The 16,212-nt window shown below is 46.2% G+C and overlaps 1 protein-coding gene and 1 pseudogene across 1 annotated transcript in view; one reads left to right on the forward strand and one right to left on the reverse strand.

Annotated features, from left to right (window-relative positions):
- LOC144953873 (uncharacterized) overlaps positions 1-16,212 on the reverse strand; it is a 102,120-nt pseudogene that overhangs the window by 17,081 nt on the left and 68,827 nt on the right.
- Positions 1,127-16,212, forward strand: part of LOC144953866 (uncharacterized) — a 67,750-nt gene continuing 52,664 nt past the window's right edge. The window contains exons 1-4 of the mRNA XM_078884519.1: positions 1,127-1,132; positions 2,046-2,568; positions 7,101-7,919; positions 9,783-9,889. Of these exons, the coding sequence (XP_078740645.1) occupies positions 1,127-1,132; positions 2,046-2,568; positions 7,101-7,919; positions 9,783-9,889 (1,455 nt within the window). The remainder of the gene's footprint in view (positions 1,133-2,045; positions 2,569-7,100; positions 7,920-9,782; positions 9,890-16,212) is intronic.

A 16,212-nucleotide genomic window follows, 5' to 3' on the forward strand; every position in this document is an offset into this window, starting at 1 on the left:
GTTCTGTTGTCGTGGTGGCATTGGTTGATGGTTGCGGATGGCAGTGTTCGCGTTGTGTTGTGTTGTTACCTTAGTTGTTGTTCTTGTTGTTGTTGTTGTGTTACGGGGCACACAGGGGGAAGGGGGGTTTGTATATTTTTATAGCAGCCGGGTCGGCTGCGAGCTATGTGGTAGGGGGTGATGTAGTGGTGGTGTTGACGTGCGCCGACTGTGACAGTGATGGATCACGTGGCGGCACGGGGTGCGGGGTTGGGCACGCGTTGTGGGCGTGGTATGGACGCGCGCGCCGGGAGTGACAGATGACGGGGCGGCGCGGCGTGGGTGGTGAGGCACGCTGAGATGTGGGAAAACAGGATCGTAGCCAGCGCCCAGTGATTGGTCGAATAGGATGGGTGCTCGCAGCGACGTCCGCAGGTGGGGTATAAAGGGGGACGCGCGAGAGCACTCGAGGAGAAGTTATCCAGTTGAAGATCGAAGACGGAGTTGAAGACCTAGTGCCCCGAGACCCCTAGTCCCGCCGTCCCTGTAGGGACCGGGGCCCTGTGTGGCTCGGAGGCGAGACTGTGGGACCCGGGGTCCGACGCCCACGTGGGTCGGGCTGGGGACCCACAGTCAAGACGGACACCCCGGGCGGGGCGTGTCCAGAGTAGCTCAATGGGCGTTAGTCGTCAGAGTAGCTAAGTGGGTGTTAGTCACCCGAGTAGCTCAGTGGGCGTTAGTCGCCAGAGTAGATAAGTGGGTGTTAGTCACCCGAGTAGCTCAGTGGGCGTTAGTCGCCAGAGTAGCTAAGTGGGTGGTTGTCACCCGGGATACTAAGTGGTTGTTAGTCACCTGTGAACGAGTTGGTGAAATAAAGAGTGTGCTACCTGTGAAGTCGTCTCCCGCCGAGTTACTACATTACATATCCAATAACATTATTAACTTGTGTTATTGATTAAAACAACCTACCTAAAAGTGTGATATTCTAATCGCATTCAAATTATTCGAATCACTCCGTGGTCCTCTTCGAATCACACTACAGTCGTAAGTATGTAACATGTACGTATGTAACATGTCTGTAGTAAGTATATGTGCCTGTAACATGTACGTATGTAACATGTATGCATGCAACATGTATGTATGTAATATGGACGTGCGAACCAAGGGCGGGATATGTGAAACGGAAGGTGCAGGATCAGGATGGAATTTAAATTATTTGAATAACACTTTGGTGGTATTAGGATTTGCATGTAACACACAATTACACACTGAGATGCACTTACATATTCATGCATGAAGCACAATGGGCACATTACTCTTCGGTATGTTAATAGACATGCGGATTGTACCTTCCAAAATTAACAATCGAATGCAAATATCCTGAAAGACAAAGGATTGGATCCTAGGGGGGGAGTTATAAGGCGGCTCAGAAGCAGAGCTCAATGCCATTTCGAGAGGGAACTTGATGAGGTTGGACGCTCGACTCGTCGCTCTGCTGATCGCCCTTCAACCGTGAGACAACGCAGCCTGGCGAGCACAGTTGCTGTGTCCACAGTGAGGCGACTTTGCGTCGAGAGAGTTCGTGGCGACATCTTCAGACGGGTTCCAGACATCGATATACCGTGAATCTCCAAGTAAGTGTCTATTTTCGCGATTAAACTCTTAAACGTGTTCGCCGTCACATTAGCGAGATTTTTTTGCATCTCGGTTAGAGTGTCGTTCTTGTTTTAGCAGTTAACAAAATCTAAAACTGAACGCTAAACATCCTTGCGGCCGATAGCGTACTTTTGACTCGATAACACAGCTGCTGATACTACGCTCACATGGAGCAGAGACGCTCTCCAAAGCCCCACGCACACGGAGACAAGAAGCCATTCAATTGCTCTGTGTGTGGGAAGTCCTTTTCACGGCCATCACATCTTCAGATACACCAGAGAACACACACGGGCGAGAAGCCATTCCTGTGCCCTGTGTGTGGGAAGACATTTGCAAAGTCATCACATCTTCAGAGTCATCAGAGAACACACACGGGTGAGAAGCCATTCCTGTGTTCTGTGTGTGGGAAGGCATTTGCACACTCGGCAACTCTTCAAGACCATCAGAGAACACACACGGGAGAGAAGCCATTCCTATGCCCTGTGTGTGGGAAGGCATTTGCACAGTCATCACATCTTCAGAGACACCAGAGAACACACACGGGCGAGAAGCCATTCCTGTGCTCTGTGTGTGGGAAGAAATTTGCAAACTCATCACATCTTCAGATTCATCAGAGAGCACACACGGGCGAGAAGCCATTCCTGTGCTCTGTGTGTGGGAAGAAATTTGCAAACTCATCACATCTTCAGAGTCATCAGAGAACACACACGGGCGAGAAGCCATTCCTGTGCCCTGTGTGTGGGAAGAAATTTGCAAACTCATCAAATCTTCAGATTCATCAGAGAGCACACACGGGCGAGAAGCCATTCCTGTGCTCTGTGTGTGGGAAGAAATTTGCAAACTCATCACATCTTCAGAGTCATCAGAGAACACACACGGGCGAAAAGCCATTCCTGTGCCCTGTGTGTGGGAAGAAATTTGCAAGGTCATCACATCTTCAGATTCATCAGAGAACACACACAGTCGAGAAGCCGTTCCTGTGCTCTGTGTGTGGGAAGACATTTGCACACAAGTCACACATCAACAGGCATCAGAAGGTCCACAATGATAGGAAACTGAAATCAAAAGCTGAAATTCAAGGTGCTGCAATGAGTCCTGAAGAAGTTTCCACCTTCGATCCCATGCAGTTGGATCCCGAGAGATGGCTGGATGTAATGGAGTGGCTCGAGAGTCAACCAGAGAGCTCGGGGTGACTGAAAAATATTGTCATGTGGTTATACCTTTTAATCCGTATCGAGTACTTTTGTGTATAATTTTGACCATTTTAGTTTTACAGTTTTTGTGAGTTTAATTCCGTGCACAGTGGTGGTTTGTAATGTTATCGGATTACTTGCCGAAGTGGTGTGATGAGCACTGGTTGTGAGAGGGTTCAATTGTAGTCGTTAAGTGTTCCTGTTGAGCTAAAGTTGGAATGCGTCTGTAGGTACATCTTTACTGAACATTTTAAACGGGTTTTTTTTCAAGTATATAGCTTTTTTGATTGGTATTAATCGACTTTAGATAGCCGGTTTTCAGGATGAACATTGATGACGCGTTCGTTGGATATATGGCCTTGACTTCAACATAGACGCACAGTGAACACATGTGGTGAACTAATAAGGAAATCATGGGGAAAGAAACTTCAACGCTTTGGTATTCCTGGAACGGAAATGGTTTGCATTGTACTGGAAATGTGTGAACATAGGACATAATAAATATTCCCTTCGAGTTTTGACGTCAAAATGATTGCAGATGAATAAAAACGTATTTTTAACAAATGTTTGTCCGTTCTTTATTTTACAATGTTCCTAGAAAAAATATGTTAAGATAATTTCAGGTGGAGGATCTCCGTCACACAAGTGTGCCCTTAACCGGCAGCATCTTGGCTGTCTACCCGATTAACACGTGTTCCTTGAGGGGAAAGGTCCCCGTAGTTAATCGTTCATCAACGTACCAGTCACTTATCCCGAAGTATGTCGGGGATAAACTGTTCTCGATAACATGTAGACTGTAATACTATAAACGATAACACCAACGATTAAACGATATCCCCCTGGACGGTACTAATTTATTGCGGGGAGAGGGATCGAGAGACGGTGGTCAACGTCCGCCGCTTAAAACCGTGGAAAGCGGCCCCGGCGAGAGAGAACCCCGTCACCCGAAGGCCCCGAAATCCCGGAGTACCCGCACCCCTCGTGCTGGGGGGCCTCGCACCCTACATGGGCCCCGCCGGGCCCCCGAGACGCCCCGACCCCGCCAGGGGACGGCGCGGACGACGGCCCCTAAACCCCTCCGCTTCTGAGTTTGTACCCCAGCCCGCAGGTACCGAGGGACAGGGAGAGCCGCTGGAGTGGAGGAGGAGGCCGCCGCAGGAGCTGCAGAGGACGGAGCCACCAGCCCCGAGACCAGCCACGAGGTCCGGACGGACCCCCCGGACCCCGCAGCGTTTCCTCGTGGGCGCGGCTCAAGCAAGGTGCTCCAGTCAACCCGGGACGGGGACCAGCACCTCGGGGGGCTATGTCATGCCGCCGCCACGAAGCCGTTCAGCAGGCGCCCCATCTCCGACCTCGCCACCACCAAGCGACGGAGCCGACCCCGCGTCCCCCTCACCTCACCTCACATGAACACACCCGCACGCATTTCCCCCCCCCCCATAGAGCTCCGAGGGGAGGTCACCTGGCCGACCGGTTTTTATCCGAGAAGCCCTTATCGGGATTAAACTTTCACGGTTTCCGGCAACCTAGGGAATTGGACGACCTCCCCCGACGCTACTTTGCACCGCGGCGCTGCGACCGGCCTTAAGATTGCAAGGTCGCAGCGAGGGGCCACTCGGCCACCGCGGGTGAAACGCATCCCACACACCCCACACACGCAAGTATCGATGGGGCAGGCAGAGGGAATAAGCATTGTGATGGAGGAGCATCATTAGAAAACACGCAGCGCATCTGAATTGCATAATCAGGCACCCCCGCACAGGGAGCAGAGGGACGGCATAATTACGCTCGGGCACGCAGGCACCATTGTTAGGGAAGTTAAAGGATAAGGCTGTTAGTATGACTAATCGGGAGAGCGGGGTCACGCGGGGAGCCGTGCACAAACTCCCACGGCGCACCTTTGTGACGGACGCCGCCGCATAAACTGCGATAATGGTGGGGCCTGCGTGAGAAAGGGATTGATTGGAATTTGCGCCGCGCAGGTTGAGCATTAAGTAGCATATCAAAAGCGCCCTGAACCGCGGTGCGCGTGCCAGAGGGTCGCGAGCCTATTGTCCAGAGCCGCATTCCCTTTGAGGTAGGGAGGATAAATGGGGAGCGCAAAGGGGAAATCGCGCTCTTACTCCTGCGCCAGGCGACCAGACGCAGCTCCAGCTCTGCCTCCGGACGTCCGCGCGACGTGCCCCGACGGCATAGAGGAAAAGCCACAGGACGACCGAATACTTCGACCCGTGAGTAGCAAGGTGACAGGGTATCGTAAGCCGATAAATAGGGAATAGGTCCAGGGGAAGTAGGATAGGCCAGCCTCGTCGACTCATACTGACATAACATTAAATTACCAGGTAGCAGATAATAAATCATTAATAGCGAAGCGTGGTCTCGCGTGATCTTGTCGTGCAGCGTGAGCGTGTGGGGGCGCGGGTGCACACAGTGGTTCGCCACGTGAGTGAGCGCTGCGCGGAGCTGAGCGCGTGGGGAAGCGTGTGTACGCAGTGGTTCTGTAGTGCTGCGGCTCGCCTCGGGGGAGCGCTGCGCAGAGCGGTGCGCGTGTGTTCACTACGTATATGATACAGGTGTGCGATCACAACGTGAGTGCTCCGTGGTGAGTGGGTGCCGCGGGGAGCTGTGTGTCGGATACGGGTGCGCATTGGTAACGTGGTTATTCGACGTGGTGGCGAGTGCCGCACAGGGCTGTAGACGGGCGCACGCTCGCAGCGTGCGAGAGCTTTACGTAGCGGCGTAAAGAGGGGGAGTATGGCGTTTGATTGATGATGCCGTGCGCACGTATGCTTGCAGCGTGGGAGCGCTGCGTGAAGCCGTATGGGTAGGGGCGTCGCGTTCGAAGGCCGGCGAAACCCTAGCGGGTATTAGGGAGGTGGGGTAACATAAACGGAATAGGGGATGATGGCGGGAGAGACCCCGGGGGCCAACGGCCCCCACAGCTCCATTTATGTTCCATCTCAATGACATCCAATAGCAATATACAATATCTGCATATGTTTCAATAAACGCACAAACTCAATATAAGCCCGTGATCATTGCAATTGTAATGACTACACAGCCCCGAACCTCGTTCCTCCCCCTCTCTCATTCTCGGCGTGAACCTACGCCCACACTTGGTCTCGCATTCCCTTCTCGAACTCTCTCTCTATCTTGTTGTCACCACTTGTCCCTTAGTTGATGCACTGTCTTTACAGCACCAACCTCTATGACCTCTACCTGACCCCACCATGGGCGGAGTAACTTGGGGGACATACAGATATGTACGTAAATTATCTGTTCAATCGAACCGGGGGTCGGATATGTGAACCGCATTCCAATTTTACATCTCCCACCTCTATGACCTGTACCTGAACCCGCCATGATCGTCGCATTTGATCAACTCTGATATTGTAGACTCTCACATGTTAAGCTCTATCATAGTGAAACATAATAATATTATAACCTATGAACTACAACCTATCCATTGTAACGCTGTAAAAGAATATTACCTATCGGGTTTCACTCCCTCGTCGAGAAGGCCGCTCTCTTCCTTTTCTAAAGTTACATGCTAATTTCTCTGCATTCACTTTAAATCGAGGACAAAGTTTTTCCATTTATTCAAAATAAGCGCACAATTACACACTGAGATGCACTTACATATTCATGCATGAAGCACAATGGGCACATTACCCTTCGGTATGTTAATAGACATGCGGATTGTACCTTCCAAAATTAACAATCGAATGCAAATATCCTGAAAGACAAAACATTGGATCCTAGGGGGGGAGTTATAAGGCGGCTCAGAAGCAGAGCTCGATGCCATTTCGAGAGGGAACTTGATGAGGTTGGACGCTCGACTCGTCGATCTGCTGATCGCCCTTCAACCGCGAGACAACGCAGCCTGGCGAGCACAATTGCTGTGTCGACAGTGAGGCGACTTTGCGTCGAGAAGTTCGTGGCGACATCTTCAGACGGGTTCCAGACATCGATATACCGTGAATCTCTAAGTAAGTGTCTATTTTCGCGATTAAACTCTTAAACGTGTTCGCCGTCACATTAGCGAGATTTTTTTGCATCTCGGTTAGAGTGTCGTTCTTGTTTTAGCAGTTAACAAAATCTAAAACTCAACGCTAAACATCCTTGCGGCCGATAGCGTACTTTTGACTCGATAACACAGCTGCTGATACTACGCTCACATGGAGCAGAGACGCTCTCCAAAGCCCCACGCACACGGAGACAAGAAGCCATTCAATTGCTCTGTGTGTGGGAAGTCCTTTTCACGACCATCACCTCTTCAGATACACCAGAGAACACACACGGGCGAGAAGCCATTCCTGTGCCCTGTGTGTGGGAAGACATTTGCAAAGTCATCACATCTTCAGAGTCATCAGAGAACACACACGGGTGAGAAGCCATTCCTGTGTTCTGTGTGTGGGAAGGCATTTGCACACTCGGCAACTCTTCAAGACCATCAGAGAACACACACGGGAGAGAAGCCATTCCTGTGCCCTGTGTGTGGGAAGGCATTTGCACAGTCATCACATCTTCAGAGACACCAGAGAACACACACGGGCGAGAAGCCATTCCTGTGCTCTGTGTGTGGGAAGAAATTTGCAAACTCATCACATCTTCAGATTCATCAGAGAGCACACACGGGCGAGAAGCCATTCCTGTGCTCTGTGTGTGGGAAGAAATTTGCAAACTCATCACATCTTCAGAGTCATCAGAGAACACACACGGGCGAGAAGCCATTCCTGTGCCCTGTGTGTGGGAAGAAATTTGCAAACTCATCAAATCTTCAGATTCATCAGAGAGCACACACGGGCGAGAAGCCATTCCTGTGCTCTGTGTGTGGGAAGAAATTTGCAAACTCATCACATCTTCAGAGTCATCAGAGAACACACACGGGCGAAAAGCCATTCCTGTGCCCTGTGTGTGGGAAGAAATTTGCAAGGTCATCACATCTTCAGATTCATCAGAGAACACACACAGTCGAGAAGCCGTTCCTGTGCTCTGTGTGTGGGAAGACATTTGCACACAAGTCACACATCAACAGGCATCAGAAGGTCCACAATGATAGGAAACTGAAATCAAAAGCTGAAATTCAAGGTGCTGCAATGAGTCCTGAAGAAGTTTCCACCTTCGATCCCATGCAGTTGGATCCGGAGAGATGGCTGGATGTAATGGAGTGGCTCGAGAGTCAACCAGAGAGCTCGGGGTGACTGAAAAATATTGTCACGTGGTTATACCTTTTAATCCGTATCGAGTACTTTTGTGTATAATTTTGACCATTTTAGTTCTACAGTTTTTGTGAGTTTAATTCCGTGCACAGTGGTGGTTTGTAATGTTATCGGATTACTTGCCGAAGTGGTGTGATGAGCACTGGTTGTGAGAGGGTTCAATTGTAGTCGTTAAGTGTTCCTGTTGAGCTAAAGTTGGAATGCGTCTGTAGGTACATCTTTACTCAACATTTTAAACGGGTTTTTTTTTCAAGTATATAGCTTTTTTGATTGGTATTAATCGACTTTAGATAGCCGGTTTTCAGGATGAACATTGATGACGCGTTCGTTGGATATATGGCCTTGACTTCAACATAGACGCACAGTGAACACATGTGGTGAACTAATAAGGAAATCATGGGGAATGAAACTTCAACGCTTTGGTATTCCTGGAACGGAAATGGTTTGCATTGTACTGGAAATGTGTGAACATAGGACATAACAAATATTCCCTTCGAGTTTTGACGTCAAAATGATTGCAGATGAATAAAAACGTATTTTTAACAAATGTTTGTCCGTTCTTTATTTTACCCGATTAACACGTGTTCCTTGAGGGGAAAGGTCCCCGTAGTTAATCGTTCATCAACGTACCAGTCACTAATCCCGAAGTATGTCGGGGATAAACTGTTCTCGATAACATGTAGACTGTAATACTATAAACGATAACACCAACGATTAAACGATTATAAACTAGTGTATTAGTAGGTATTATAATATCTTTAGAAGCATTAGAATCACAGTGTGGTCGTATAAGAATCGCTAATATGTATGTATAGTGTACAGCAACAACTGCAGCAGCAACTGCTGCAGCAGCAACACAAGTCTGACCTTAACCGGCAACGTCTTGGATGTCTCCACCATCAACATGTGTTCCTAGAGGGGAAAGGTCCCCGTTATAAATAGTTTAGCAACGTTCCTTTTCCTAATTCCGAAGTATACTGGAGATCACTTGTACTCTAAAACATGTAAACTGTAACGATTTAAAGATAACATTAAACATTAAACGAATGTAAACTAGTTTTTTTTATATAATTTATAAGACCGTAAACGGAGGGACAGTATTAGAATATCTATACTCTTTGGTTTTTTCGGTAAAGTCACGTAGGAAGAAGTAAAACAAAATAAATAACGACGTTTCGGACGCAACACAAGCGCCCGAAACGATGTCTGCAGCAGACATCGTGCTGCTCGCAGCAGACATCGCGGATATCGCGATTCTCACCTGAAGACGGGCGCTTGTGTTTCGTCCGAACCGTGATTTATTTTATTTCCACCTACGTGACTTTACCGAAAGAACCAACGAGTATTAATTCCTGCAGTCACGAAAGCTTCAAATCAATATTAGAATATCATTAGAAGTATTATAATCACAATGTGATCGTAATAGAATCACACTGCACATATGTATGCATACATACATACTATGGTCGTATGTATGTAATATGTATGTCCGTTGGACTTGCGAACCGGGGGTCGGATATGCGAACTGGGGGATTAGGATCGGATTAAAATGATTAGAATAACACTATGGTCGTATTAGAATTACACTGAGCTAGAATGTATGTTATATGTAGATGCACATCGGGAGTCGCGAATGCAACCTGGGAGGTGCGCGGTTTTAATCGCATTAAAATTATTATAATAACAACGTGGTCCTATTAGAATCACGCTATCGACTGCTGTTGATGTTCAGGTGGCGGCTTCCAATTCGGGCTCAGCTCTTCCTTTCCTCGCCTGGTTGGTGCCGCGGGACGCAACGTCTCATCCGACAGGCGTTGTAGCAGCTGGGTGATGGCATCCGTGAGTTTGTCAACTTTCTCTTCAAGTTGAGGCCGTCTCCCTCGTGGTCTCCTCCCTCTGGGCGTGATGTGGCTTCATGTTGAATAGGGTGTAGACGTTATTTTAGCAACATATTAAAGGTCAGTGTTGTGTTTAGAATGCGTCTAGACAAGGAAGGTGACTTGTCCTACACGGGCAGCCAAAATGATTACAATTTCTGTCATCAAACAGTGTGAGTTCATTCATGAGTAGTATTCGATGAGTCATGATGACGCTAACCTACATAAAGGTATGGTTAAACAAAGTAATCTTAAGTCACTTAATTATCAGTTCAGACGTGATCATCGCAATCATTTCCAAAGACGTGTGCGGTCCCGCGAGAGCAGTGCCCGGCTACAAATAGCCGGGCAGCGGAAGCAGCAGAATCAGAAGTAGCTGCGTTGCCCTCGAAATGTGTTGTTGCTGCTGTTGTTGCTGCTGTAGTTGCTTCTATTGAAGTTATATACACAGGGAGGTGGTGTTCCGTGATGGGATGACGCATTTGATTAAAGCCTCTGATCAAACTTACCCGATTGACGCCCTTGATTGTCGCGTTTGATCAACTATGATATTGTATACTCTCACATGTTAAGCTCTATCATAGTGAAACATAATATAACCTATGAACTACAACCTATCCATTGTAACGCTGTAAAAGAATATTACCTATTGGGTTTCACTCCCTCGTCGAGAAGGCCGCTCTCTTCATTTTCTAAAGTTACATGCTAATTTCTCAAGTGAACATCACTAGTCCCGGCCACTTTTTTATGACCCGAGGTCTACACCCATTTCAAACGTTGTAAAACAGTCTGCCTCAGCAGCAGACAATGCTTTTCAACATGACGGACGCTTGTGTTGTGCCCAAAACGTCGTGATTTATTTTATGCCTATGTGACTTTTAATTAAATAACCAAAGAGTTTATAATATTATAAACTATGAACTACAACCTATCCATTATAACTCCGTAAAATACTATTAATTGTTACATTGTATAATCACGTAAATGGAGGTATGGGATTACAATCGAGGACAATGGAACAATTACACACTTAGATGCACTTACATATTCATGCATGAAGCACAATGGGCACATTACCCTTCGGTATGTTAATATACATGCGGATTGTACCTTCCAAAATTAACAATCGAATGCAAATATCCTGAAAGACAAAGGAATGGATCCTAGGGGGGGAGTTATAAGGCGGCTCAGAAGCAGAGCTTAATGCCATTTCGAGAGAGAACTTGATGAGGTTGGACGCTCGACTCGTCGCTCTGCTGATCGCCCTTCAACCACGAGATAACGCAGCCTGGCGAGCACAATAGCTGTGTCGACAGTTAGGCGACTTTGCGTCCGGAGAGTTCGTGGCGACATCTTCAGACGGGTTTCAGACACCGATATACCGTGAATCTCCAAGTAAGTGTCTATTTTCGTGGATAAACTCTTAAACGTGTTCGTCGTCAAATTAGCGGGAATTTTTTGCGTCTCGGTTAGACGCGAGTGTCGTTCTTGTTTTAGCAGTTAACAAAATCCAAAACTCAACGCTAAACACTTTAAATCGAGGCCGATTGCGTACTTTTGACTCGATAACACCGCTGCTGTTACTACGCTCACATGGAGCAGAGACGCTCTCCACAGCCCCACGTACACGGAGGCAAGAAGCCATTCAATTGCTCTGTGTGCGGGAAGTCCTTTTCACGACCATCACTTCTTCAGAGACACCAGAGAACACACAAGGGCGAGAAGCCATTCCTGTGCCCTGTGTGTGGGAAGACATTTGCACACTCATCAACTCTTCAAGACCATCAGAGAACACACACGGGTGAGAAGCCATTCCTGTGCCCTGTGTGTGGGAAGGCATTTTCACACTCGTCAACTCTTCAAAACCATCAGAGAACACACACTGGTGAGAAGCCATTCCCGTGCTCTGTGTGTGGGAAGGCATTTGCACGGTCATCAACCATGAACAAGCATCAGAAGGTCCACAATGATAGGAAACTGAAATCAAAAGCTGAAATTCAAGGTGCTGCAATGAGTCCTGAAGAAGTTTCCACCTTCGATCCCATGCAGTTGGATCCCGAGAGATGGCTGGATGTAATGGAGTGGCTCGAGAGTCAACCAGAGAGCTCGGGGTGACTGAAAAAATATTATGTCATGTGGTTATACCTATTAATCCGTATCGAGTATTTTTGTGTGTAATTTTAGCCATTTTAGTTTTACAGTTTTTGTGAGTTTAATGACGTGCACAGTTGTGGTTTGTAATGTTATCGGATTACTTGCCGAAGTGGTGTAATGAGCACTGGTTGTGAGAGGGTTCAATTGTAGTCGTTAAGTGTTCCTGTTGTGCTAAAGTTAGAATGCATCTGTAGGTACATCTTTGCTCAATATTTTAAAGATTTTTTTGTCAAGTGTACAGCTTTTTTTGATTGGTATTAATCGATTTTAGATAGCTGATTTCAGGATGTACATTGATGACGCGTTCGTTGGATATATGGCCTTGACTTCAACATAGACGCACAGTGAACAAATGTGGTGAACTAATAAGGAAATCATGGGGAATGATACTTTAACGCTTTGGTATTCCTGGAACGGAAATGGTTTGCGTTGTACTGGAAATGTGTGAACATAGGACATAATAAATATTCTCTTCGAGCTTTGACGTAAAAATGATTGCAGATGAATAAAAACATATTTTTAACAAATGTTTGTCCGGTCTTTATTTTATAATGTTCCTATGTCAAGAGAATTTCAGGTGGAGGATCTCCGTCACACAAGTGTGCCCTTAACTGGCAGCATCTTGGCTGTCTACCCGATTAACACGTGTTCCTTGAGGGGAAAGATCCCCGTAGTTAATCGTTCATCAACGTAACAGTCCCTAATCCTGAAGTATGTCGGGGATAAACTGTACTCTATAACATGTAAACTGTAATACTATAAACGATAACACTAAACATTAAACGATTATAAACTAGTGTTTAATTTATAACTATGTAAACGTAGGTAAGGTATTACAATATCATTAGAAGAACACTGGTTGTATAAGAATCGCACTCTGCTCATATGTATGTATAGTGTACTGCTAGATGTCATCGAAAAACAAAAGACGGAATATATTTATATAAATACACGCACAAACCCATTATAAACTCATGACATTATGAATCGTTACAATTATTATGACAATCACAAATTGTGACAAAGCGAAATTCCCACAAGCAAAACACCACGCTCACGTGACGAATTCTTAAACAAACTGCAACACTCAAGTGACAGAACGCCGCAATAAAAACAACATCAATGGACAAATCGTAAAAACAGACAACACAGGCACGTTAATAGCTGTTAGAAGAAGACAACACCTAACACCTTCAACTATACACATCATACAGCCAACTCGTAAATGGGGCGGTATATGACAGCCTTCGCTGCTGTCGACGGGGCCAAGCAGCGAGTGTTTAACTCCATTGTTTCAGAATCCGTGTCATCACCCGGCGAGAACGACTTAGCCAAACTACATCTCCCCAACAAGGCAGCCTTCCCTATGCTGTGTATTTTAGCACTATATTTACGGACGCACTTGAAGATAACAATTCGTCTAGAAAAGGCAGGCGACTTGTTCTACCAACAGGATTTCAATTTAAATCCGAAAGGAGTATGAGTGCATTCATGAGTAGTATTCACTAAGCCCCGATGGCACTAACCTACACACAGTTATGATTAATCAAAGTAAACATTAGTCGCTCATCCCAGCTCAAACATGATCATACCAATTATTTCCAAATCCGTGTCGGGTCCCACGAGAATAGGGCACGTCCACAAACTCTCAAATTGTAAACTCACATTGCATACTCTAACATTATAACCTCTAAGAATATAACCTTTAAACTATGAGCTATACATTTCAACGCTTTAAAATAACACTACAAACTAGTGTTATAGTAAACTATAATGTTGTGAACTCGTATTACAGATTAGAACACCGTACATTGAATTGTGATATTCGAATCTCATTCAAATTCTTAGCTTCACACTCGTGAGTATGTAACATGTATGTAATATGCATGAATGTAATGTCTGTATGTAACATGTATGCATGTAATATGGACGTGCGAACCAAGGGTGGGATATGTGAAACGGAAGGTGCAGGATCAGGATGGGATTAAAATTATTTGAATAACCCTTTGGTGGTATTAATATCAAGCTGTCCACTAATGGATGAATGTTCCATCTAAATGGAATCAAATAACAATATTCAGTATGAATATGTAAAATAATCGCACAAACCCAATATTAGCCCGTGAAATAATGAATCATTACAATTGCAATGACTCCGGACTCACACTGCAGAGGGTTATTTTATTTAGCCTTTAACGCGGTTTCAGACCCCAGGCGTCACGATATAGCAACGACGACGACGAGACAGCAACCAGCCAAAACAGCCCCAAACCTCGTTCCTCCCCCTCTCTCATTCTCGGCGTGAACCTCCGCCCACACTTGGTCTCGCCTTCCCTTCTCGAACTCTCTCTTTCTTGTCCCTTAGTTGATGCACTGTCTTTAGATCACCCACCTCTATGACCTCTACCTGACCCCGCCATGGGCGGAGCAACTTGGGGGACATACAGATATGTATGTAAATTATCTGTTCAATCGATATGTGAACTGTGGGGGGGGGGGGTACAGGGCAAGAATCGCATTCAATTTTTAGAATAACAATATGGTCGTATTAGCATTTTAATGGACTTTAATATATGTTACGTGCAAATGCAAATCGTTAGTCGTAAATGCGAGGGAGGGGTTAAGAGGTGCACGTTAAATCCAGCGTTAACATTTATTTTAGCATCATATTTAAGGAGACTGTTGTTGATAAGAATTCGTCTGGACATGGCACGTGCCTTGTTCTACTAGATCAACCAAAATTAGTGCAACATTAGTACAATGTCGGTTATTCAGGAGTGTGATTTCATTCATGAGTAGTATTCACAGAGCCCCGATGACACTAACCTACCTAAAGTTATGGTTAAACAAAGTAATCTTGAGTGACTTAATTCTCAGCTCAGACATGATCATCGCAATCATTTCCAAAGACGTGTGGGGTCCTGCAAGAGCAGGTCCCGACTACAAACAGCTTGGCAGCAGAATCGGAAGTAGCTGCGCCGCCCTCGAAATGTGATGTTGCTGCTGTTGTTGTCGCTGCTGTTGTTGCTGCTGTAGTTGCTTCTGTTGCTGTGATATACACAGGGAGGTGGTGTTCCGTGATGGGATGACGCCTTTGATCAAAGACTGATCAAACTTAACCAATTGACGCCCTTGATCGTCGCATTTGATCAACTCTGATATTGTAGACTCTCACATCTTGAGCGCTATCATAGTGAAACATAATATTATAACCTATGAACTACAACCTATCCATTGTAACGCTGTAAAATAATATTACCTATTGGGGTTCACTCCCTCGTCGAGAAGGCGCTCTCTTCCTTTTCTAAAGTTACATGCTAATTTCTCTGCATTCACTTTAAATCGAGGACAATGTTTTTCCATTTATTCAAAATAAGCTCACAATTACACACTGAGATGCACTTACATATTCATGCATGAAGCACAATGGGCACATTACCCTTCGGTATGTTAATAGCCATGCGGATTGTGCCTTCAAAAATTAACAATCGAATGCAAATATCCTGAAAGACAAAGGATTGGATCCTAGGGGGGGAGTTATAAGGCGGCTCAGAAGCAGAGCTCAATGCCATTTCGAGAGGGAACTTGATGAGGTTGGACGCTCGACTCGTCGCTCTGCTGATCGCCCTTCAACCGATAGACAACGCAGCCTGGCGAGCACAATTGCTGTGTCGACAGTTAGGTGACTTTGCGTCGGGAGAGTTCGTGGCGACATCTTCAGACGGGTACCGTGAATCTCCAAGTAAGTGTCTATTTTCGCGGATAAACTCTTAAACTTGTTCGTCGTCAAATTAGCGGGATTTGTTTCGGTTAGACGCGAGTGACGTTCTTGTTTTAGCAGTTAAAAAAATCCAAAACTCAACGCTAAACATCCTTGCAGCCGATAACGTACTTTTGACTCTGCTGCTGTTACTACGCTCACATGGAGCAGAGACGCTCTCCACAGCCCCACGCACACGGGGGCAAGAAGCCATTCAATTGCTATGTGTGTGGTAAGTCCTTTTCACGGCCATCACATCTTCAGAGCCACCAGAGAACACATACGGGCGAGAAGCCATTCCTGTGCCCTGTGTGTGGGAAGACATTTGCAAAGTCATCACATCTTCAGAGTCACCAGAGAACACACACGGG

The sequence above is a fragment of the Lampetra fluviatilis genome (assembly GCF_964198595.1).
Source record: "Lampetra fluviatilis chromosome 74 unlocalized genomic scaffold, kcLamFluv1.1 SUPER_74_unloc_1, whole genome shotgun sequence".
NCBI classification, from domain to species: Eukaryota; Metazoa; Chordata; class Hyperoartia; order Petromyzontiformes; family Petromyzontidae; genus Lampetra; species Lampetra fluviatilis.